Source organism: Choloepus didactylus, chromosome 3, assembly GCF_015220235.1.
Source record: "Choloepus didactylus isolate mChoDid1 chromosome 3, mChoDid1.pri, whole genome shotgun sequence".
Lineage (NCBI taxonomy): Eukaryota > Metazoa > Chordata > Mammalia > Pilosa > Megalonychidae > Choloepus > Choloepus didactylus.
Genome location: NC_051309.1, coordinates 58,054,054 through 58,079,011, shown reverse-complemented (window position 1 = coordinate 58,079,011; position 24,958 = coordinate 58,054,054). Strand labels below are relative to the sequence as shown.

The window sequence follows — 24,958 nt, the reverse complement described above, 5'->3', positions numbered from 1 at the left end:
GAAAATGAGCTGAACAGAAGTAGAATTTCCTGACCAATCTGCAAGTCCATACCTTTCCTCCCAGCGTCAGATGTTTGAGACAGCGTCTCTTGTCGAGTGGCACACAGAGCCAGGGAAGAGTGTTTCTTCTCCCTCGCCTCTTCCTCCTCATCCTTCTTCCTACCCCTCCTTTCCTCGGGGGCTGGTGGTGAGGGCTGCCAGGTATCGTCGCTCTGCTGGCTTTCCTTGGCCCTCTCGCTCGGCTCCGGGTCGGGCTTCCTCCCTCGGCGAGCCAGCAGCTCTACCAAGGAGGGCCGGCTCAATTTGGAGAGCGGGGATGAGGGTGGGGTCTGACCGGTGGGCTTGGGGGCCAGTGCTGGCTTCTGTGCCAGTGGCATTTTATTTACTACCTTGTCGTGATCCGGAGCTGGAGTCTGGCCGCTGGGTGGCGGGGGCCCAGGCTGAGCTGCTGGAGGAGAGTGGCTGGGAAGGTTTTCAGACAGGGCTTGTTTCCTCTCTGGGGTGAGCAGCGGGCCATGCTTGGGGACCGGTCCCTCTGTCTCCTTCTCTCCATTTGCGCTGCCCAGTGCGGGCATCCCCCCACCAGCACCGTCCCCTGTGCTGCTGTGCCTTTTCTTCTTCTTTTGTTCTGTCTGTTGGTCACAGTGGAAGCGTAAGGAGTAGCTGGTCCTTCTCAATTTTATTCCAAAAGGTGAGGTTTTTTCCTCCCCACCTGATGTCATGTGGTCTGGCTTTTCAAAGTCACCCAGGGTCTCGCTCTCTGAAGCGGTCATGCACTCGGATGGAGTCATCGCTTTCTGTGGAGGGGAGGGAAGGCTTGGAACAAGGAATGATGGAAGGTCTTTGGCAAATTTGCATCCCTCTGTGGTATCCGTTGGCTCCTGGTGCATCCCCAGTTTCTCTGGACTCTTCCGGAGCTCATTAGTTCCAGCAGCCGGAAGGTGGGGCTCTGCCTCCTCCCTGGGACCCCGCATGGCTCTTTTTCTAAGGCTTTCTGCTTCCGTGCTCTGTTTGGAGGTCTCCATGCCACCTTCAGAGAATTTCTGCCAGGCGGGCATAATAGAGAACTTCGCATTTACTGGCTGGGTCTTCCGGAGGTTCCCGCGAGAGTCACGTCGGCCCCTGGGGGCGTGCTCCTCGGCCGGCCTCAGCGGGTCTCTTCCGCCGCGCTGCTCACTCTCCGAGCCCTTCAGGATTCTGGATCGGATGGAAGCCCACTCGGCTAGTGCAGCCGCGCTGCTCGAAGACTCCTGGGGGGGCCTCCCCTTCCCGCTGCCTGCCCGCGCGTCGCCGGGGGCTCGGGGTGGGTTCTCCCGGGTGGGGAGATCCACGTGCTTCTTTTCTTCCGACAAGCCCAGGAGAGACTTGCACGCCGTGTCCTTGATCTGGTGCAGGTTGACGGCCGGGCCGCAGAGCTGTGCTCCCGTCACCAGGATGGCCGTGTGGGGAACGCTCAGGGACGAGGGGAGGCCGTGCGCGGCCGGGCTGGCCCTGTGGGCCTTGGGCTCCAGCGGAGCGGGGGCAGGGCTCGCGTCTCTCGCCGGCGTCACTGGGCTCAGATTGACTTTGGGGAAGAGAATCTGTTTCCCTCCTGACGACACCTGGAAAGTGTAGGGTCTGGGCATGGACTGCCTCTCATCCACTTCCTGCCACCTGAGTTCCTCCCCCTTTCTGTCTTTTTCTGGAGCGACGGCTTCTTTCTTCTCCACTGCAGCAGCCGGCATTTCTTCCACTTGCCCCTCTTTTTTCTGGGAAGGAGGCTCTATGTTAGTTTCTTCTCTCTTTTCTTGAACTAAATGATCATCCTCATGCCAATCCCCACTCTTTCCCTGCTGCTCTCCTGATGGTGTGGCCTCTTGGTTTTGCTTCTTGTAAATACTTGGTTCCTCAGAGCTTTCTCTCTGCTTTCTAGGTTCCACGTTTTCTTGTTCTGGTTTCTCTTCAGAGTCACTCTGAAGTGGACTCCGCAAGCGCCCTTTTTCTTCTGGTTCTGGTGTGCTCTCTTCTTCGGGTCTCTGTAGCACTTCTTGATGTTCCTTTTTGGCCTCCTGCCACCTCTGCTTCTCCGTTTCCTCCTGCTTTTTGAGATCATGCTGTCTCTTTGCCTCCTCCTCCTGAAGCTGCTTGGCCGCTTCCTCCTGCCTCCTCTTCTCCTCCATTTCCTCCTGTTTTTTGAGTTCCTCCCTTCTGGCCTCTTCCTCCTCCAGCTGAAGCTTCTTCGCCACTTCGTCCTGCTGTCTCTGCTCCTCCAGTTCCTCCTGGCTTTTGAGCTCCTTCATCCGTTTTTCTTCTTCCTCCTGGCATCTCTGCTTGTCTTCCTCTCGCTTTGGTTGTTTGTCCAGCTCCTCCTGCTGCTTGAGCTCCTCCAGCCTCCTTTCAGCCTCCTGCCTTCTCTGCTCTTCCATTTCCTCCAGCCTTCTGAGTTCCTTCAACTCTCTTTCTTCTTCCTGCCACTGCCTCTCAGCCTCCAGCCTTCTCTGTGCCTCCAGCTCTTCCTGCTCTCTGAGTTTCTCCTCTAGTCGCTTAGCCTCCAAATGCATCTGCTCTTCAGCCTCCAGGTATTTCCTTTCCTCCAGCTCTTGGACTTGGCAACCTCGCTCTTCCAGTAGCCGCCTCTCGTCTTCTTGCTGACTCTTTTCCGCCTCTAGCTGTAGTTCTCCCTCCTTTCCCTCCTCTTCTTCTCCTTCCTCCTCCAAGAGCTGTTGCCTGCGGTTCTCTTCCCAAAGCCTCCTCTCCAGGGCCTGGAGCTTCTCCTCTTCCAGGCGTCTCTTCTCTGCTGCTTCGGCCTTTTGCCTTTTGCACTTGGCCTCAAGTTCTCGCCAGTATTCCTCTTGGCATCTTTTCTCTTCCTCCAAATCCAAGGGTTCTGGTTCCTCTTCTTGCCAAATTTGCTTGTTTTCTCCAGGGTGTCCATTCTGGTCCAGGGATGGCTGACTCTGCAGGCCGCCTTGTTCGTTTTGTCGATCCTAACATTGGTAAGGGAACAGAATTAGCTTTTTTTCCTTTTTCTATAGGCAACCATTACTCATCCCAGTCACAATGCTGGTGACCCTCTTCATCTCAAAGAAAGGGACATATTTATAAATACAGGTATTGATAAACTCAGGCCCAGGACACACCAAATGTGGGAATGGAGGAAAGAACTTTGTCTTTGTTTTACCTTCTAGTCCCTTTATTTAATGTTCTCAAGTTCCTTTTTCTTAATACAAATGAAAACCAAAACCCAGCATTAAGAAGATGGCAGCAACTGAGATTTGGATTTCATCAGTGTTCCCTAAAACTTGCAAATTAGAAGTCCACCCTAATTAACTGGAGGAGCTTTGGCTAAGCCATGGCCGAGGGAAGCTAAACTATCTTTCTGCTGCAAAGCAAACAGAAAGTGTCAGGAGCCCCTCAAAGGCATCCTCTCTCTGTGTGGTCTACCAGCCTCCCAAAGGGCAACATGTCAGAAGAGCTATGGAAAGTAAATGGGCTGCTTACCCCATACCCTGCAACATAAGCAAGTTCCTAATGGGGAGAGACCTAATTCCTTCTAGGAGTCCTTCACACTACCAACCCACTCAGATGCAATTAGTGCTCAGACAGAAGGACATCTGCTTGGCCAGCCAGGACGGGCTGTACATACCCGGGCAAGGTGCCTGTGCTTCTTTGACACCCTCTGGTTTTTTGGCTTAACAGACAGTTTGTGCTTGGCGGCACTGTTGTCCAGGCGAGCAATGGCCAGGGGAATGGCATCTAGGTTGACACTTTCAATGGTGCCAGCAGAAGAGAGGTGCCTTTTTGGCCGAGATGGCTTAACTGGAGCAACCTAGAATGGAGATTAAAATATAAAGTCAGTGGGGATCAGAAAACAGCCTGCAGGAAACCGCAGAATGGTAGCACTTGTTCAAGCCTATGCTTTGCCCAGCCTGACCCAGGGATGCAGGAGAGCAGAGGGGGCTAGTGGTATACAGGGAAATGAGAACTGGTCCTGGAATCAAAGGATGAAGTTGAATATTTGTTCTGCCAATGACTACTTGTATTAACTTGTAAATGTCGTATGACGTTGAATATTTGTTCTGCCAATGACTACTTGTATTAACTTGTAAATGTCGTTTAACCTTTCAGGCCCCAAGTTTCCTATTTGGAATAATAAGGGGATTAGATAAGATCAGGAGTTGGCTAATTATAGCCAGGGAGCCAAATCCTGTGGGGAGCCTACTTGTCCTTGGCTGCTTTTGTGTTACAAGGACAGACTTGAGTAGTTTAGAGTTATAAACTTGAGTAGTTTAGAGTTATAAACTTACTGCCCACAAAGCCTAAAATATTCAGCAGTTTGCTGATCCCTGGTCTGTATCACCTCTATGCAAAGAATACTATAACTCAAAATAAGTGCCTTACCCACTACCTCAGACACTGTGTGTACATGCTTCATCTCCCACACAGGACTTCAGTCCCTGAAAGGCAGGGAATTTGTCTTTTTTAAAAAATCTTTGTATCAGTGTCCTTTATGCTCAAGTAGCAAATCTCATTCAGAAAGTGCTCAGTTAATATTTATTGAAGGAATGAAGGAACAATAAAAGTGTAATATCTATGACTAGCATATGAAATTTCTAATAAGTAAAAATGTTTTAGCACAATCACTCCCATGTCAGAATACTGAGTCCACCAAAAGGCTCAAAGAAAGAGGGCCCTGATGAAGAAACTAAGGGAAAAGTGTGCCACGTGGGTGAGGGCAATACTTCAACGGATGAATCACAGAACAGCCTGCAGTTCTGCTGTTCAGATGCAATCACTAGGGAACCGCAGTCTCAGACCCTCAAATTCACAGGTTTAGGATGGTCAGAAAGACCCTGAGTCAGCCTGAACCCAGATGCCACGGTGATTAAGAGGGCCAGAAGCCAGGCCTGTACCTACAGTGCATCGACAGGCAAGCAGCAAAGAAAGGGCTCCTGGCCACACAATGCCAACAAGCAGCAGAGGGCGCAGCCAGCCCTATCTGCTGAGGGCAGCATTAGCCGCAGCCAGGGTTCATCTGTTAGAGCTTGTTCAATGAGTAAAATCAGTGAGGTTTAGCCGAAGGGCTTGCATTTTGCAATTACTTTCCATATCTATGCACAAAATATAAAAGATTGGGCTAGCTGCATGAGCAAAATGAATGCCCAGTAAATATTAATTTATAATAAGCAGAGAAGCATGGAAAAATAATCCCAGCCTTTGGTTTTCTAGTTTTCATTTATTTATGGTTACCTTTATAATAGGTGTTAAATTCTGAACTATTGTTGAAAAGAGATGAATTAAATGTTTATTTCCACCCTTTAATAGATGCATGAATAAAAGGAGTTAAAGCCAAATGTGACTTGAAAACCCAGATAAGCGCTTGAAAATGATATTTAAATGCAATGCTTCCTTTCTGAGTTATTCCAGCTGGGTGTCTTTGTTGTTTGAGAGGTGCCCTTGTCTTGAGCGATCTCTTCAGAAGACTCGGGACAGACCCTGCTCACTGTACTGTTTGCTAACATTGGGAAGATACCTGGATGCCTGTGCAGATAGAAAGTTCTCAAAGGAGCAGACCAGCCTCTACAAGGGAGGTACACAAGCATCTCCACGGAGTTCCCTAGACTTTTGCAGGTCAAGTCCTAGGCTTAAGAGGACTGTAGAAAATTAAAAAAAAAAAACAAAAAGGAAAAGAAAAATACTAAGGTCTTTTTTTTTGGAGGAGGGGCATCTCTAAATAGAAGGGAACTCTTTTCGTTAGAGACTTGGGTACCTTTAGATGCCTTTTCAATGGCTTAACGATGTCTGGAAACATATGATACATTTAAGAAAACTACCAACCCCCAAGAGTTAAAAACAAACAGGCTGAGAGTGAGACTTCTCTGGACAGGATGAGTTTTCGCAGTTGCACTGCCACGGAAACAGATGCTGCAATGTCTACCCCTGCAGCACGGTTGCATTTTGAAGGAACTTAAATGTATAAATGCGACACTTATGAGGTGAGGCAGTAAATAGGCCGCAAAGAAAAGGGAAAATGGAAGTTAAAGTAGGAAAGCTAAGTAAATGAGTTCAAATCATATTACCTTCTCCTCCATCTCACTTCTGGCTCCAGGTAGATTCAAAGGGCTTAGAGAACTTGGCGTATCACTGGACTGGAACAGTAAAGAGAGCACTCAAGTCAAACTTCGGGACGGGAAGGTCTGGGTCACTCTGGCAAGTAACCAGGCAGTATCCGTGCCTGGGCAGGGCTGCCCCCTCCTCCACACAAAGGGGCGGCCTGCTTCAAAGAGCCAGTAGGAGTCATGGCGGGGACATCAAGACTCCACAGGGACGACCTGAGGCATCGAGTGGGCATGGTCCTTCCCCCTGAGGTCAGCACAGTTTCATACCTGGGCAGTCTCCCACCCCCATCCTTGATGTGTTTCTCCATTGCCCGAGAGAATCCGAGGTGCTGCTCCGTGACCACCTTGCCTGGGAATGGCTGTTACACACACTGCCTCCAAACTCAGAGCTTCTGACTTTGCTGGGGGCCTCCCATGCCCTTCACCTGCTGGACCTCTCACTTCTAAGGAATCAGCAAGAAGAAAAGAAATCCCCCCAACACCAAATGCAAAAGGCAGAGCTGAGAAGGTGAAAGAGCAGGGAAGAGGTGAAAAAACACACGAGGGAAACCTAAGAAAAAAGCTGAAGTTTCACACTGCAGCCACCTTTGCAGGCCCTTGGAAGGCACAGCACATCATCAGCAATTGGCACCTCTCTGATGGCACGCTATAATTTCTATCTTATATCACCGTTTTTACATCTAGAGCAACGATGTCTGCTTGGTCTACCTTAATCCATTCTCCACATTCCACCCAGAAGGATCTTTATAAGGCACAGATCAGATCATGTCACTACCCTGCTTAAAGCCACTCATAATGGATGGTGGTGAAGATAGCACAATTTTGTGAATGTGATCGATCCCATTGAAATGTATGCTTGGGAGCTGTTGAGATGGGAAAGTTTATGTTGCATATGTTTCCACAAATAAAAATAAAAGAGAAACCAAAGATACAATGACAATTAAAATTCATTATGATCCTGGACTGGATCTAATAAAGAAGGGGAAAGACCCCAGAAGGACATTATTGGGACATATGAAAAAATTGGAATATAGACTGTAAGCTTTACAAAAATCTCAAATTTCTTGAACTAGATAACTATACTTAAGGTGATGACGGAAGTGAATATCCTTGTTCTTAGGAAATGTACAGGGAAGGAATAAGTGTTCAAGGAGCATGATAGATACAACCTACTCTCAAATGTTTAGCAAATTGATAAACAGTCAACAGACAGACAGATGGATGGGTAAATAAAATGCGGCAAAATGTTAAAAGTGGGTGCATCTGGGTATCTGGGTGGGGGTGGGGAGCATGATGGAGTTCTTAGTATGAATTTTGTATTATTTTTACAACTGTCCTGTATGTTTGAAACTATTTCAAAATAAAAAGTTAAAAAAATAACGTAAAACAAAAATTAACAAAATCTGGAAGAAAACAAAAAAACAAAAAACAGCCACTCAGAAACCTCCTAGTGCCTTTGGAGCAGAAGTCACGCTCTTCCCATGGTTTACACGGTCTGGTCCCAGCATCACACTGTCCCATCTGCTTCCCCCCACCATGGTCCAGCCACCCTGGCCTGCTTTCTGCTCCTCTCTCAGGACCAGCTCGGTCCCACCTCAGGGCCTCTGCACTTGCCTTTCCCTCTGCCTGGAACACTTTCCCCTGAGGTCTGCTCATGGCTGCCCTACCCTCCTCATCAGAAGCCTAACCTCTCCCTGACCAAGTAACACACGTTTCCATTATCCTACTTTACTTTCCATGCAGTGTTTTTCTCGATCTGAAATTATTATTCAATCCCTTTGTTGACTTCTTCATAATCTGACTCCCCTCTCACTAGAATGTAAAGTACATGCGGGCCAGTCCTTGTCTGTCTTGCTCTGTGCCTAACAACCACATCTGAGATAGCATTTCTTGAGTGAATGATCCTCCTTTTTCCTCAGGAGCTTGCAATGATTAGGTGATTAGGTCACCAGTAATGGTGAGCACATTCGCTTCGGTCCTCAGGAAATCCCTGCAGCAAGGCTGAAGGTTGTTGCAGCTGCCTCGCCTTGGAGAGTTTGGGGAGAGCATCTTAGATGGGGCACATCCCTGCTTCACCCACCGCACAAAGGTGTCAACATGGGTGATGTTCACAGTCATCAGGGCCAGGGCAGGGCTGTGCAGAGACAGGAAACAGGGGAGGTCTGTCTTCCTTCACTTTCCTCTGCAAATTACTTATCTTTCTTACCACTTTCATGATACGTTAACTGATAACAAGCAAGGTTTCTTCCAGGGGCGTGCCATTTATTAACACTCAGGGTAATTTCAGGCACCCTGATAAGCAGAGCAGAGAAAATGCTTTATTTTTTTATTTTTTTTTTAAGACTTGAAGACCCAATGCCTCATCTAGCGAATTCCTTACTCTATCTATTGGGAGGACCTTGTTAGTTTTTCCATCAGAGGCCTGAGGGTGCCACTTCTGTTGCCGGAAGGACTCTCACTTCAGGACATGCTGAGAGTGTTTCTTTTAAACGCCAAAAGACCAAAACTTGGACAGGACAGTGCTGGAATACAACCGCCTGTAGAAACTAAGGAGACTTCAAGCTGGCCTGTTTGATATGTTCTGTCTCAATGAGCCCCTACCTCTTTCTTTTCGCATTTTCCATTAAATTAGCCCAACACAACAAAAAAAATTATTCAGTGCTACACATTTAGGTAAGATCCAGTTTGTCCTCAAGGAACTCAAAGTTTAGAGACGGAGAGAAAACAGCTAAAGTGGACAGAGGTACGGATCAGGCATGGATAGGCAACAAGTGCTAAGGATGTACAACCAAGGCACAGAACAGACGATGCGGCTTGTGGGGAGGCCAGGGTCTTGAAGGGAATCTGGAAGACCCTGGGAAGAGCATGTACAAAGGGCCACATCATCTTTTTCTCCCCCACTCCATGTTGGCCCAACCGGAGATCAGAGCAACTGCCAAAGAATCATGTTGGGGAGGAGCACTCTGCCCTCCAGCCCTGGGCTACTCATCAGAAAAGCTTCTCCCACCTTATTCACCCCCCTGGATGCCCCTGTCCACTGCCCACATTCTCCACTGGCTTATCAGCAGTCGGGTCATTCCCTGGAGACTTACTTTGTTCTCAGTATCTGAGAGGACGATGTCCTGATGAGTCACAATTTCCATGGGACTGGTCAGGAACAGATCCTCGTCCAGGCTAGCATCTCCACTGTCTGCCTTCTTCATGGGAATGGCACTGGGTGGTGGCTGCCCAAACTTGATGTTCTTGCCCAACTGTTGCTGGAGAGAAACAAACGAAAGACATTCTGAAGCAGTGAAGCAGTCCACGATAACTGCACCAGCTTCTCCTGCATTATCTGCTAGGCACTGAGGTGTATTTTGTGCACAACTGATTTCTAGATCAAACACCATGCCAGTAAAAAACAAAAAGCAGTCCTTGTAATAAATTAATTTGTTTTCTAGTTTCTTTTCTTTTTCTTTCCCAGCTTCTTTTCTTTTTCTTTCCCACCTTGGAGCCATGAGCTTTTTCATCCAGCCACCTCTTTCATGGAGATGTCAACAATTTCCAGTGGGTAAAGAGACTGTATTCTTTGAACCAAAAGTTAAGATATATGTTATGACAAATTCTTTTGTTTAACTCAAACTTCTGTTTATGTAAAAAGACTCTTGAAAAGTACAAAAATTTTATAGGATACAGTTACATTAAATACCCGAACCACTGGAGAAAATCAAGATCCTCTAGTTGCTGCAACAAGGAGACTCTCCAGCCCCTTTTGAGCATATTGCCCTGGAATATCTGTATTCTGACAACCTTCCTCACCAGCCCCTAGCTTGAGACCTCATCCCAGAGACAGTCCTCATTCTCCTTCTTGGGCTCTGATCTATCTGGGGCCCAAGAAAATCAGGTTCTGGTCACAGTGGGTGTCACTACCAAGGTGAAGAAGGTCCCAGTGGTCAGCAAGTCCTCCCAGGAGCAATGCTGAAATCAGGGAAGGGAAAGGGGTAAGCTTGTCCTGACATGAGGACTTCCTCTTTGCCTTTCTGCAGCCACCCACTGTGCAACAGGAGAGAGAAGGAGCCAAGCAGGGAAAGGACAGAAATGTGGGCAGGAAAAAAAGGGAGAGGAAAGGATCTGGGAAGGTAGCTCAAAGAACAGGGAGAAGGAAGGGGAAAAACAAGGAGTAGAAATTGGGAAGATAAGAAATGCCATTTGGAATAACAGAAAGGCCAGATTAGAAAACAGAAAATATTCCCTGAAGAAAAAAACTATAAATAATAGAACAGCTAAGGGAGAAGGGGCAAAATATTTAATGGACTGTGATAGAGAAAATAAATGACATTCAGGAAGAAAAAGAGGTGTGGCATGGTCATTTGAAAGGCGACTGAGCATATTCACAGTCATACAAGCTACTGCCTTTATCCTGATCAGGGTTTCTCAACCTGGGCACTACTGACATATTGGACCAGATAATTCTTTGTTGGGGGTGGGGGAAGGGGTGCTGTCCTGGGCGTTGCAGGATGTTTAGCAGCATCTCTGGCCTCTACCCACTAGATGCCAGGAGCAACTCCCCTTCCCCCAGTAGTGACAACCAAAAATGTCCCCAGACATTAATGTACCCAATGTCCCCGGGGGGTAAAATCGCCCCCGGTTGAGAACTACTGATCTGGATCCAGGTACTTGGGCTTCATAGTCCTTTTGTACTTAAAAAAAAAAAAAAAAAAAAGAATATCTGGTATTTGTCATTAATCTGGCTAATATTTAATCCCAAAGAGCTGCAAAGAGCCTTAGTAACCATTTAGATCAAACCCATCACTTGACAAAAAAGCCAGAGGTCCAGGGAGAAGAGGCAACTGGCCCAAGCTTATATGGAAAGAATGAGTGTCCCCAAAGGAATGTGGACCCAAGTCTTCCAAAACCACATTCAGCATTCTTTTTCCACTGTACTCCACTGGTTCTCATAAATTTGACATCATATTTCCTTCTTACAAACATTTTTTTTAGAAATAAAGAGATGATGCAAACATTTTTTTAATGCCTTACTTAGTTCCCAGGCACAGGAGTTCCTTGAGGGAAATGCCCTCTCTGCCTTTGAACTCAGTGGAGCCAAACCCACCCACCTCCGCCCAACTGCCCCTCAGCCTTGCATGGTGGTCACTGAGACTGCATACACAAAGGACACGCGCCCCTCCACGCACCCGCGGCACCGCAGCATGCCAAGTCACGAGCACGGGACAGCAAGGGCTTGTTACTGGTCTGCTGGTGTTTCAGCCTGAGCCTGGCTCCCCCTGCACCCCAGGGAAGGCGTGCACACCAAAGCCTGTGTTCAGCCAGAGAAGTTCAGCTTGAGCAGCCTAGAAGGGTTGCAGGGAGAAGTCTGAAAAAGGAAGTCTTCGGAAAACAAGTCTAGCAGGAAGCAGCAGTTAGTATCTACTCTAAGCGGATCCATAAGCAAGCACAGTTAGAACAGCTGATGGAATCAGACAAGAGGACACGGAGAAACAAAGTCACAGGCCCATCTCACTGCTGCTGTGTGGGAGGGGAATGGGAACCCAGCAGAAGAGGTGGGGACGGTGCCAGGAATTCCCCCGGGGACTCCCAGCCCCGTCCTTGGTCTGTTAATCCTTTCTCTAGGACACTGTTGTAAACCCTCTTAGGCAGCAGACTTCCTCTGGTCAGGGCCTGTCATTTGCCAATGCTCCTGAATGAGGATATTTCTTCTCCTTACAAGTGGAAAGAATCATTCTTCAATGCACTTCCAAGAAGCTGGCCTAACCCTCCAGCACCATGTAATTAGGATGTTCACCACTGGGACAAGACAGAATGACTATTTTGCTACTTTTATTCATTAAGAGCCTTTTTAGAATACTGATGTTGGTCCACCCTGATGATTAAGAGACAAAAAAGAATATGACAAAATAAACTTCAAAGATGGGATGACTGTTGTGGCTGCCAATGGAAAGAAAAGAGAAAATAGGAAAAAGAAAGGAAAAAAAAAAGGAATAAGAATAGGAAACTTAAGGTACATGGAACAAAGCTGGGAAGTGGAAAGAGTAATGTTGAGAAATGAGGTGGAGTTAAAGAAATGAGGCGAACGGAGAGGAAGGGGCAGGAGACCAAGGAAACACATAGAAAGAAGACAGAGAAGGGGCCAGGAGGAGCTGCAGCCCCAACTGCAGTCATAACAGGTAGCAGGAGGGAGGGGGGTGTGGTGTGTGTCTCTAAAAGGGTTGATTTATGTCACAGAAACATTAATCAACAAAAGAAACAGAATGAAAATGTGCTTCTTAGTAAAGGAGCTGATTTAAAATCTCCTCCCACCCCGAGAAAATAAATTCAGGCTGGAGACCAGAGAGTTTAGGAGGAGGAACCAAGATGGAGGGGAGGATGGCCCCCAGGTGATCAAAAGAAAGGATGGCCATGGTTGAGGGACGGGCCAGAAGCCAGACAAAGGACTGTCTTCCCAGATCCGCCTGAGGACACTCTCACTCCTGCACGCTCTCCCTCCCCTGCAGTTCCTGCTCCAAAGGCTTCCTCCAGCTGACTCAAAGAAGACTGGGCGATGTGAGATTTTTTGTGATTTGCGGTAGATTAAAAGGTTACTGCTAAAACCTATTTGGCAATCTCAGGTGCTGTGTGACTGCGGAGAGAGATGTGGCCTTTGGTTGCTTTAATTTCCACCCACTCTCCAGGCATTGTCATGAAAGGAGCGGTGTGTAAGCAATCAGTGAAGACCAGACTGTTAAGATGAGCTTGCTCTTACAGTTTCAGAGGGCTAAACAACCACTCTCCCTGCCATTGTTTTTAATACCCATGGGCTTTTTCTTTGGACACACTGCAATTATAACCACAGGGGAGAGAGGAAACGTGTGCCTATACTGAGAGTCAGGGTTGCTTGCAGCTACGATTGGACTTAACTGTTGAGACTGGAATGTGAGCTAAAGGGAACTATATTTTATTCATTCAAATTGGGCCATTTTGTTGTAATATGGGATTCCGGAGAATGATGTTATAGGAATGCACATCCATATTTATGAGGATTCTTCTTATGGTGTGGAAATTCCTAGCACATCATATTCTGCAGCTTTCACACTGCCAGTGTTTAGATTCTCCCAGATTTTTACAGCTAGTCTTTGGACCACGTCTGCAAGAATTAAGCCGAAGAAAAATAAAGTCGCTGTCGTCTTGAACGAACCACAGATATTCTCATAGTTCAAAAAAATTTTAAAAACAGAAAAAGCAGCAGCATACTGATGTGAAGACGTTTACTCTATGAAGAAGTTGCAAAGAGCAGATGTTTATTCTTTGTGTCCTAGACAGCTGCTTTAGGTGTCAAAATCATCAGATATATGATTTTGGCATTTTAAAGTGAAATCCAGCTAAGCAGAAGATACTAGCCACCTAGGATGGAGGTTTTCTCTTTTAAGCCAAATAGTCCTGTGACATAAATAGACTGAGCATTTTCTGGTCAAGGTATAGTGTAATTCTAAAAATTACCCGCAGACATAGACTGTGACACCCCTGAGTTTTATTGTCAGTTGGTATGTACCTCACAGCCTGGTCTGATCTCAAATAAACAGGAACCCTCCCTGACCTGTGCTTCGGGGTAGCGGTAGGTAATGTTAAGCTCATTCCAGTCCAAATGCCACAAAGGGCAAAGCTTACAAATCCACTCTGCACTATAGCACATGAAAAGTGGTCTCCTATGGATGGCAGGTTGAGGGGTCTGAAGTTCAGAAAGGTTAAATGACTTTACCCACAGCCACCCAGCCAGGTTCTGCTCCTTTAATTTCACCGTGCTCCCTCTCTCATCCAAATGGGTTCCGTCCTACTAGCCACGGGGCAACTGACTTGTTATGTAGAGATCCCTCAAAAAGTGTGTGTTGTTTTGGTCCTTATGACAAAATATTAAAATTTGTTCTCACCATGAACATGTATTATTTTTATACTTGGGGAAAAAAATAACAAGTAATTTTCCTTTTAAAAAGTTCAATCATTTGCCACAGAAATATTGGCAGGTGGTAGATTCACTTTCTTCAGGAAAGTATAGGCTTATTTATTCAGTATTCCATTATTCTATACCCAGCACAGAAACACTGGCCTTGGGTGCAACACAGAACACTTTTAGGTAAGGATGAACAAGTACGGACACTAGAGGGCACCCTTTCCAAATACAGTCATCACAGATGCCTTTTTCTGTGGATTTCTAGGGTTGGGAAGTTTCTTCAGCCACGGAGAAAAAAGGCTTCTTTTCTTTTTTTTTTTTTTTTTTTAATGGCATTCCAGTAGAAATCTCATTTCAAAAGAATGTCTTAATAATGGTAGCTAATCAGCTTGCCAGGGTATTTAATGTCAAATAGGTACTGGTCATTATTTCTCTCTTTCTCTTTTTAATCAACGTACACACACATACACAAAGACAATTCCAGACATAAAAAAACATACATGCCTCTGACATCATCAAACTCCCTCATTCCATGCTGGAGTCTACGAGGGGGCGGTCTTTTATGTTTTATGCTGCTTGCTAAACGTCAACACCAGCATAACGTTGTCAGGGAAAAATGCAAAGCATTCATGCAAGTTAATAAAGTTACTACTGTTTCTACAACTTACCAGGAACATACTGCTTAGTCGACTGAAAAACAAAGCACAGTCTTTTGGGGGTGATACAATTCTATCTTAAGTCACTCAAAAAATCACATTTTCTATGATAATCGTCCCCATTTCCCTCTTCAAAGAGCAAGCATTTTATTTTATATTTAGAAAAATATAACCATGGATCTAGAAGGACGATTGTGAGTCCATGTAACAGAATGCAAAATTAGGCAGACCACATTGAATGGATATCCTCCAAGTGAGAGAATTCAAATTGGAGAGGTATTCTGCTTTACTCACATTTTTTTTTCCTGTGCTAACAGAATTGTTGCTTCAGGGAATTTGGCCAAGTTTTACATTTTATTAATTATGAGATCAGATTCTTTAAAATCATGCCTTACCCACTAACAGTAATATGGGGCATTTACATATTTTTACTGAGTTTCTGTATTTTCAATATTGCGGAATTATATATTTTTCACAGCCCCAAATCTACTCCTTGGAGTGGAAGTAGCTTATGGTCTGATGTTTCAGTCAGATATGAACATTTAAGATAATAAACAATCTTATTTTTAAAGCCTCTTTAATTTTATTTTTAAAGACCTCCTAGAAATCCCTCATAAAATACAGCTTTTTTTGTGGCGCGAAATCTCTACGTTTTCCTCTTAGAAAGAGGATATTATGTGCCAGGGGTTCAAAATTTATTATGACTACTATTCCTGGGAATCAAAAGAATTCAAGAAGGAAAGGTAAGAAGGAATTGGTTAAGGTTTTCTTTGGCCACCATCATCCTTCCCTCTTCTTCAACCTATGAGAAGTGACAGCTTGTTTTTTCTAAACAGTCTATAAAAAGTTTGACAGCACAGGCACCTAGAACCAAGATAGGCTGGATAATGAAGTCCCTGGGTTAGCTCTGAAGGCAGGACTATGTTCGTGGGCAGTGGGGACAGTAAGTATGAAAGTCAAGATTGGGCACGTTCCAGGGTGTTGGCAAGTTCCCTATTTGCGATATGTTATATTCAGCTGAGTGTGTGCAGATTATGTGATCAAACTCGGATCACAAAATACATAGCTAATGCTCAGCAGAAACAAGCACATTTCAAAAAAACAGAAAATCTTATTCAAATGCAATGCTTCCTCATATAAGGAGCGATAACCAACTGTTACTTTTTTAAAAATATTCTTTCCTTCCTTCCTTCATTGATTCATTCATTGTTGTGGACTTACAGACAGATGGAAATTGGCAAACCAGAGCCCTCTGTTCATAATCTGGATGGCCTCCTTAGCACTCCCATGAATTGTACCAAGCAATCAGGCAAACCTATATCGTCAGATCCTAAGCTTCTTTGCCCTTCTTGCTTTCTTGGATTCCCATTACTTCAATTATATTTAGTGGAAATTTATTTTTATTACATTTTCGTTACTAAGGAATTACCACTTGAGTTTGTTTTATGTATTTAGGAAAACTGCCTAGCTCTGCATGGTGATCAAAAGGGGGGTAGGGTTTCAAGAGCTTTGCGGTATTCCTCTCAGACAAGGTGGCTCAGGGGAGCCAGAAGAATTGAGAATCTCACCATTCACTGTCCCATTATGGAGACTTGGAAAATAAATGCATGCTGTGCATTTTCTTAGTTGACAGCAGACCCTGTGTTCAAGGAATATGGTCAACATTTAATGGTTAGGAACTCGTTCCTCCCATAAAGTCCTGCAGCTTCCCTTGGGCACTTGTTCTCATTATGTCCAGTTAAAGAAGAGGACATGATTTGAGAGAAAAGGCAAGAGGATGTTATGTAAGTTGGTCCAATAGTGACAACGTACCTGTCACGAGTAGACAGAAGGCTTCCAGAGAACTGAGCCAGGTTCAAGACAGCAAAAATTAACACCAGAGGCTACCCTTGAATCTCCAATCCTTTACTCAAGGCAATCTAGGCATTTTCACCCTTCCTCCCTAGCGGGGCCCCCTCCTATGACTCTGCCCTTCCAAACTCAAGCTGTCTTACCTGAAGAGTTTTGACTTTGCCCAGGATGTTGTCTTGTGACATTGCTTGAACTGTCTGCTCACTTTCTGCTCCCCCATCAGGGATAAATATACTGTCATGAGAAAACGCCCGCGTTCCCATAGTATAGTTGAAGGACCTGGAATGCAAATCATGTGCTTCATTTTATTAGGATGATAACATTTTTTTTGGCAAGTCAGTTTCTTGTTCTTCCCGATTTGAGGGACTCGACCCACATTCTCTGTCGCATTCAGAAAGCACTCCCAGCATTGCGTCTTTTTTCTGCAGGGAGTCAGTCAAGTACTTGGGTAAATGAAAGGGAATATTCCCAGAGGAATAAGGACATATGTCTCTCCTACTACCCTGGATCAGAGTCACTAACTGAGAAAACTCAAAGACAGTTATTTATGTGCAGAAGACCCCAGGACCGAAGGTACTGAAGAAATTGGTGGGGTTTTTCTCCAGATGAGCTGTCACTATCAGTTTATCCCTGTAGGTCTTGTCCAACAGTGTCTGTTCAGTAACATGCAGATCTCCAACAAGACGCAAGAGTTTGTTTCTTTCAGTTTATGATCAAATTGGAATAAAGATATATAAACTCCTAAAACATGGACTAGAAGAGGACTGGAATTGCTGATATGGACTATAAATGCCTTATGAATTCGGAGAGAGGTAGAGAAATTTGTGTTAGGCCAATTCTGTCGGGCGTCATGCATATCGAGCACCTTACAGATGGTAGCACCCAACAATGAGCACTCTTCAGTTGAAGGACTGGACTTCAAGGAAGTCTGGACTTCTGCCTGACAGTGAGGTATAAGCAGGATGAACTGCAAGAACTGCAGAAAGAAAGCAGCAGAAGCAAGCTGTTCCTTACTTGGTCTTGGAAAGTAATCTCTGGGAAAGAATACACATTGTGCTACTAGCTCCTCTCAGGGGGCAGGCAGAATCAAACATCCTCCATAAGGCAAGGCAAGTAGAGTTCCATGGTACCGAGCAGACAAGGCAGCATTCCTGGGGTGAGAGAGCACCATTTCGCCCTTCTCCCTCCCCAGAAAAAAGTTTTATCAGTGACCAAGTGCATGAGACAATAGCCAGCACTGGGGGAAGTGACCTCCAGCGGGTGCCTCTGAACTTAATCAGAGAAGTGCAGTGGGCAGGGTCACGGGGCAGCTGTACTTATTATCTGTCCAAGACTAGACCTAGTTGAGAAGACTGATTATCAAATTATATCATCTAATTTGCCAAAATTACAGGCAGCATGGTTTAGAACAAAAGGCTTGGATTTGGGCCTCCTGACTGTGTGATCTTAGGCAACAATAAGAATAACCAATACTTACAGTGATGAAAATGCTGTGCCTAGAGTTTTACTTTTATTATCTCATTTAATTCTTATCACCACCCTATGAAGTGGATATTACTATCCTCTTGTTAACAGATGAAACTTGGGGTAAAGTAACTGTATCTAAAGTCATCCAAATACAAAGAGTAGAGTGGGAACAATTCAGATCTGCTGAATACAATCCCATGCCAGCTAGATGAGGTTTTTTAAAGTGGTGGGAGGCCTTAGAGTATTCCCAGGGTATGGTGGGTCATGGGGAGAAGAAGGCAGGGTACAAGTCCCGTGTGGGCTGGAATATGGGAAGGTCGAAGATATTAAATACATACAGTGAGTGAGTTTTTAGTTACATAACACAGAACACACATAGCAGCCACAAGCTTTATGAGACACAGGGCATTTATTGCTTTAGGTAACAAGAGGGGAAATTAAATATAGGTGATTATCTCTGTGATCTCTATTACAAAACGAGTGTCTACTTTCACACCCAAGAGTATTTATACTTCTGTGCTACATTTCTTCCCTAAAGCCACTAAACCTCCTGAGCCTTAGTTTCCTGATCTGTAAAATGGAGCTAGTACCACCTCCCTTGTTGAAGCCATAAGGCTGTTGTGAGGATAAAATCAGGTTATATACATCATAGTACTCTGGATCCCACTGTGAGTCATGGTATCTTCTTCTCATGACAAAACCATGAGCAACTTAATATTCAATCTCAGACATTTACAGTTCAAATCCCTTTAGGAAGGAGCACACGTCAGAGATAAGGTAGGGGCTACAGTCAGAGGATGCTGGGCATGAAGTTGACTCTAATCATTCTGGGGTTTTACGGATGGTAACATACAATAGCTCTACATTGATTCTCTCTGATAAAGCCCAGATTATTCTACAACAAAGCTCATCACCCAAATGTAAGGACAAAAATAAGGGAAAGTTGGTCCAATTCTATTGATAGACTTTGTTTTCTAAAATGCTGAGCGATTCCATATTTCCCCAATATAGTGGTCAGATTTATCCCATAAAGGCCAAACCCAGAAGGATGAAAAAAGCTTGTTTCTTCTATATAGAATTCTATTCCAAAGGACATTCAGAGAGCCACCCTCAGGGCAGGGCCGATTAACTGAGAATGTATGTAAAATCAGAGTCCCTAATGTTTGTTGTCAGCAGATACTCAAGTTACATATGCCCCACAAGGAAGAGGGAATGATGGGGTGAGGGGAGGGTAAGATGGTTGTCTTAGCAACAGTTTCACTAAGGGGATAATTGACAGTAATCAAGTGAAGAGATGAACCATAGACAAGAACATCCTTCATACTTGTACATCTCTACCCTCCACCCACGAGGGCTCCACCAATCTCAACAAAGGTGACCCCGAGTCACTCAGAGAAAGTTGGTTGAGTCCAACAGAGTTTATTTTAATAAGACAAGCGAGTGTGGTATGAAACATTTCTGTTAAATCAAATAAAACGGCTGCCTGCACTGGACATTGCTGAGTATGGCCCTTTCCAAAAAATGACAGGGACTTTCCAAAAGACAAAACAATTGATCACAGGGATGGAACCCACTAAGACCGGATAAAATTGCTTTTTGAGTAACACTTAGACACTTAGTAATAACCTGGTTTGGCCCTGTAGAGATAGCCTATAGGAAAGGGAAGAGTATATCATACTAACCAACGTGCATCTGTTCCCCATTGGGTAAGACCCTCCCATGTAATGAGAAACTTAACGTCAACCAATCACAGTAACTTCCCACTTGGAAATCCTTTAGAAATAGCTGAAACCAGAGGGCTGTGGAGACTCTCACTCCAACTCCTATTTGAGATCTCCCTGCTCAGTTTCTCTTTCACTAAACGCACTGCTCTGATTATATTAATGACTTTGTTTCATTTTATATTTCTATCAAATATGATTAAATATATATTTTTTAAAGTTTACTTCTTCAAGGTGTAACTTTTACCTGATTATCAGGGTTGTTTTTTTTTTTTTAACCCGGAATCCACAGATAGGCCTCAGGGGTTTGTGAATTCCTGAAATTGAATGCAAAAGTGTGTGTAATTTTAAAGTGCATTTTTATTGAGGGCAAACATCCACAACTGTCATCATATTCCCAAGTGGCCTGTGAAACCACACTCTATCACTCCTTGACACTCACCCCCTCCCAATCCAGGTTCACCTGAACATGCTATCAAATAAACTTTCCATTCAAAGTTCTGGAATCAGACCTTTTAATATTCTCTGTCTACACTTCCCTCTAGGATTCCTGGCTATGATTCAGATGGGTGAAGAGACAACAAACTTCATTTCTGCACGGTGTTTTTACAATCACCATATACATACACATACATTTACATACACACCATAAACATACACCTACTTATATACATACACACTTCACAAATACGCAAACACTTATGTCCCCATGCACAAGTCCACCTTAGATACTTAACAGAGGTTTAGATGTTTACTAATTTCTCAGTTGCATGTACAGAGTACACCAGAGCCAGTTCTATTCCAGCTTCTAAGCTGATCTTGACTGAGTCACGAAGTTCATCAGCCTGCTCCTATTACTTTTTTCCAGGTAAGCTAAGAATTTTCACCCACTTGCTCTTCTGTGTTGCCCCAAATGTTCCTTGTTGTCAACCAAGATTTGATGTCCACCCCTCCCCTACTTCCAGATGATCATATTGAAAAATAGAGAAAAAAATAGTAATAACAACAGTAGTACTAAAAATTCTAATTGTGGTAGTCACAGTGGTAATAGTAATACTAGGTAAATTGTATTGGGCATTTGCTACACATCTTGCATGTGTGCTAACCTTTTTCATATAATATTGAAACCCTAAGAGGAAGGCACTATTATTAAGCACACTTTATATGTGAAGGAACTAAGGCTCAGAGACAGTGAGCAAGCTGTCATAAATTAAGTGAATTAATAAATTAACATGAATCTGTTTTGGGCCTAGTTTCCATCAGTTTACTCGTCTTTTTTTTTCTTTTTTAATAAATTTTAAAATTTTAGAATACTTTTAGATTTACAGATTAATTTCAAAGACAGTACAGAGTTCCCATATGTCCACCACCCAGTTTCCCCTATTCTTATCATATTAGTATGGTACATTTGGAACAATTGATGAACCAATATCCAATAAATTATTAACTAATGTCCAAACTTTATTCATTTTTCTTTAGTTTTTACCTAATGTTCTTTTTCTGTTCTAGGATCCCATTCAGGGTAACACATTACATTTAGTTGTCAGACATGTCTCTTTGGCTTCTCTTGTCTGTGTCAGTTTCTCTGACTTTCCTTGTTTTTGAGAATTGAGAAGTCGGCATTTTGTAGAATGTCCCTCAATTGGAATTTGTCTGGGGTTAGACTGGGGTTATGGGTTTCAAGGAGGGAGACCACAAAGGAAAAGTGCCATTTTCATCACATCATATCCCAGGACTTATATTATCAACATGACTCACAACTGTTAACCTTGATCACCCAGCAGAGGCAGTGTATGTCAGTTGTCCCCATTGTGAAGTCTCTTTTTTTCCTCTCTTCCATACTGTTCTCTTTGGAAAGAAACCACTACATGAAGAAGTTATGCTCTGCCTCCTTGAAGGTGGAGTATCTACATAAATTATTTGAAATTCTTCTGCACAGGGGATTTGTCTCTTCTCTCCCATTTATTTCTTTATTTATTCAATTATTTCTTTATATCAATAGGACATTTATTTTATACTTTGGGCTATAATCCAATACTACTTTTTATTTTGTTCTTCAAATTGTTCCAGCTTTGGCCATTCAGAGCTCTTTCAGTATGCATTTGACATAACCCATCAATGTGGACTATTTTTTTTAGCACTTTCTTACATTCTAAAAATACAAGATGCTCTTATAAATTTCCTGGTCCTGTTCTAGAATCAGCAATTTTTCAAGGAGTCCTGGTTCCTCTTATTGGAGAACTGTATTAGAAACCAAGATCTGGGTGCTATGTGTGTACTTATCTGTCTGAACAGCAATTATTCCACACTGCCTAACTACTGGAGCTTTTTAAATGAGCCTTGATATCTAGGAGTTTAAGTTCTCCAGCCTTTTTTCCCAAGACAGTTATTCTTATTCCTTTACATTTCTACATAAATTTTAGAATTAGCTTGCCAATTTGCAAACACACACACACACACACAACTGCACTGCTGGGATTACTTTTGTGATTGCATTGGGTCTGTAGCTAATTTTTGGGACAATTGACATCTTTACAATATTGACTCTGCCCAATGCTTCAACATAAGGTATCCCTTCATTTATTTAGATTACCACTAATTTCCCTCAATAATGTTTGTAGTTATCTCTGGAGAAGTCTTAGACATATTTTTCTTGGTTTATTCCTACATTTTTGGTGCTCCTGAATCTAATGTAAATGGTATACTTTAAAATTTTATTTTCTAATTATTTATCTAATAATTTCTAATTATTTATAATATATAATTATATCTAATTATAAATTAGATATAAAATAAATTAGATTTTATATCTAATATATGTAAAAATGCAGTTGATATCTGTAAATTAAGCTATACTGAAAGACTTTGCCAAATTTATTAAATAATTTTAATAATCTGACCATTCTTTTGGACTGTCTATGTATAAAATCAGGTTGCTTACAAAAAAAGACTGCTTTATTTCTTCCTTTTTAATCTTACATCTTTTTATTTTTCCTAGCCATACTGCATTAGCTAGAATCTCCATACAAAAGTGAGTAGACGTGATAATGGATATGTTCTCAAACTCAGAAAGAAATTATTCAATCATTCAATATTTCATCATTATGTATAATGTTAACTATATGATTTTTGTAGATATGTTTATATTAATTTTTTTTGAAACCATCTTTTATTTATGGTTACTTTTAAGATTTTTCTCTATCTTTGGTTTTCAGCAGTTTTATTCTGGTGTGGTTAGGTAAGAATTTCTTTTAATTTATCCAGTTTGGGGTACATAGTGATTCTTACACCTGTGGCTTGGTGTCTTTTAATAGTTTTGGAAAATTCTTGGCCATTTTCATTTCAAGCATTGCTTCTGCCCCATTTTTCCTGTAATTCCCTTCTTATCCTCCAACATTAGGCCCTTTCACCATGAGTCATATGTCTTTTATGTTCTTTTCCGTATCTGCCATTCTTTTTGCTTTATATGATCCAGTTTAGATTTTTATATGGACCAAACTTCCAGGATGCTAATCCTCTCTTTAGCTCTGTCCAATCTGCTATTAAACCATCTATTGAGTTCTTAATTTCAGTAGTATTTTTCAGAATTAGAATTCCCATTTGATTATTTTTAATAGATTCCAATTCTTTGGTGAAATTCTCCATCTAGTCAACTATTTTCTTGAATATTAATCATAATTATTTAGAAGTCTCTGTCTGAAATTCCCATATCTTAGTCACCCTTAGGCTTATTTCTATTCTTTTGTTTCCCCTCGTAGACTGTTTTTTAGATAACCTGATAATTAAATTCCACATGAATGAAAAATTAGAGATGCTGGGTTCTCTCCTTCCAGAGAAGATTCACCTGATCCTTCAGCAGGCCGCAAAGGAATGGGTCACCTCAATCCAATCAGGAACTGAACTGATTCATGGCTGGTTTGCTATCTTTGTGAGGCTCCATCCACCTCTGCTTTGTCCTCATTTCTAGGGATAATCCACCTGGAGTCTCAACTGTGAGCTTGGGTTATTTACCAAAGTTTCCCCTCCTTGGTAGGCCATAAGCCCTAATTTTTGTCTTTCTAGCACCACAAGACTGCCAAAAACTCTGCCCTGCTCTTTGGCCTCTTTCCTGTGCAGCTTTATCATCAAATGCCTCAAAAGGAAAACTGTTGCCTAGATTTGGGTTCACTCCTCTGGGCTTCTCTTCCTAGGAGATCTTCTTCTTTCAAGTCCTGGCTGCCTTGGCAGCCTCAAATCCAATTTTTGTGTTTCCAGCCCCATGACATTCCCTACAGCTCTACTGCCTTCCCTGCCTCTTGACAGCCATACTCTCCCAGGTATTTTGGTCTCTTGCCCCTGGCACCAAAAGTCAACCAATTCCCATAGGAGAGAAGCAATAAGCAGAAAGTTGGGCTCATCCCAATGGACTTCAATGGGCTCCCCTGCTCTCCAGGATCTCACTGTTCAGGTTCTGGTGCCTCAGCAGCTCTGATGCCTTCAGTGAGGTGTTGTTGTTTTAACATTCTTCTTGTTTCAGGTTGTTCTTGTTGGGAACACAGATTTGCCACAAGCTACTTCATTGCAGCCAGAAAAGGAAGTAACTAAATAACTTTTTGATATTTATTAAGTTTCTACCACATGACAAACATGTCAGAACCTACTCCTTGATATGGCCATTGCTCTTAAGAGGATTACTTTTCAAAGTGACCAAAAATGTTTGCACCTTTTCCTTCTTATATTTGGTTATTGTTCCATTATAAAGCTATGAGAAGAAACAGTGGAGGAGAATGATAATTGATCTGTTAGTATATGAATGAACAATTTCTTGTAAATAATTCCGTTTAAATAATGCAAATTAACTTTAAATCCTTGGCAATTTGTGTAATAATAAATCTCTGTTTTAATCATGATCAGCAGTTCTGGCTCCAAACAACTCTACAACGTAGTAGAATATTTCCTCTTCTCTGAAGGGGAAGTTGAGTCAAAGAGTGGGTAAAAAATATTGCCTAAAGTTCCAGAGTTTGTGGCAGGGTTGGAATTGAAACTGAGTAACCCAAGTACGGAGATCTCAGCTTGAAGCTATGTTCTAATGAACAAAGAGCTTAGTGGAACCATTGTTGCTAACCAGCTGGGAACTAAGAATTACATGATTGGTAGGTGGTGGGGCAATTTACCACAAATTGTACCTTAGCAGAGTTCATCTAGACTTCTTTATTCTTGACATTTAAAGATCTTTCACAATTGATTGTGAAGCTGGGCAATCCC

The 24,958-nt window shown here is 43.2% G+C and overlaps 1 protein-coding gene across 8 annotated transcripts in view; it reads right to left on the bottom strand.

The window, feature by feature from the left end:
* The window catches only part of CRACD (capping protein inhibiting regulator of actin dynamics), a 279,081-nt gene that overhangs the window by 27,793 nt on the left and 226,330 nt on the right, over window positions 1-24,958 (bottom strand). For 7 of the 8 annotated variants that reach the window (XM_037829848.1, XM_037829851.1, XM_037829852.1 and 4 more), the window contains 5 exons: window positions 16,670-16,805; window positions 9,191-9,355; window positions 6,060-6,128; window positions 3,626-3,808; window positions 53-2,966 (listed from right to left, as the gene is read on the bottom strand). In XM_037829848.1, coding sequence (XP_037685776.1) covers window positions 53-2,966; window positions 3,626-3,808; window positions 6,060-6,128; window positions 9,191-9,355; window positions 16,670-16,789 — 3,451 coding nt within the window. In that variant the 5' untranslated portion in view covers window positions 16,790-16,805. The remainder of the gene's footprint in view (window positions 1-52; window positions 2,967-3,625; window positions 3,809-6,059; window positions 6,129-9,190; window positions 9,356-16,669; window positions 16,806-24,958) is intronic. The other variant, XM_037829855.1, reaches the window with a different exon arrangement.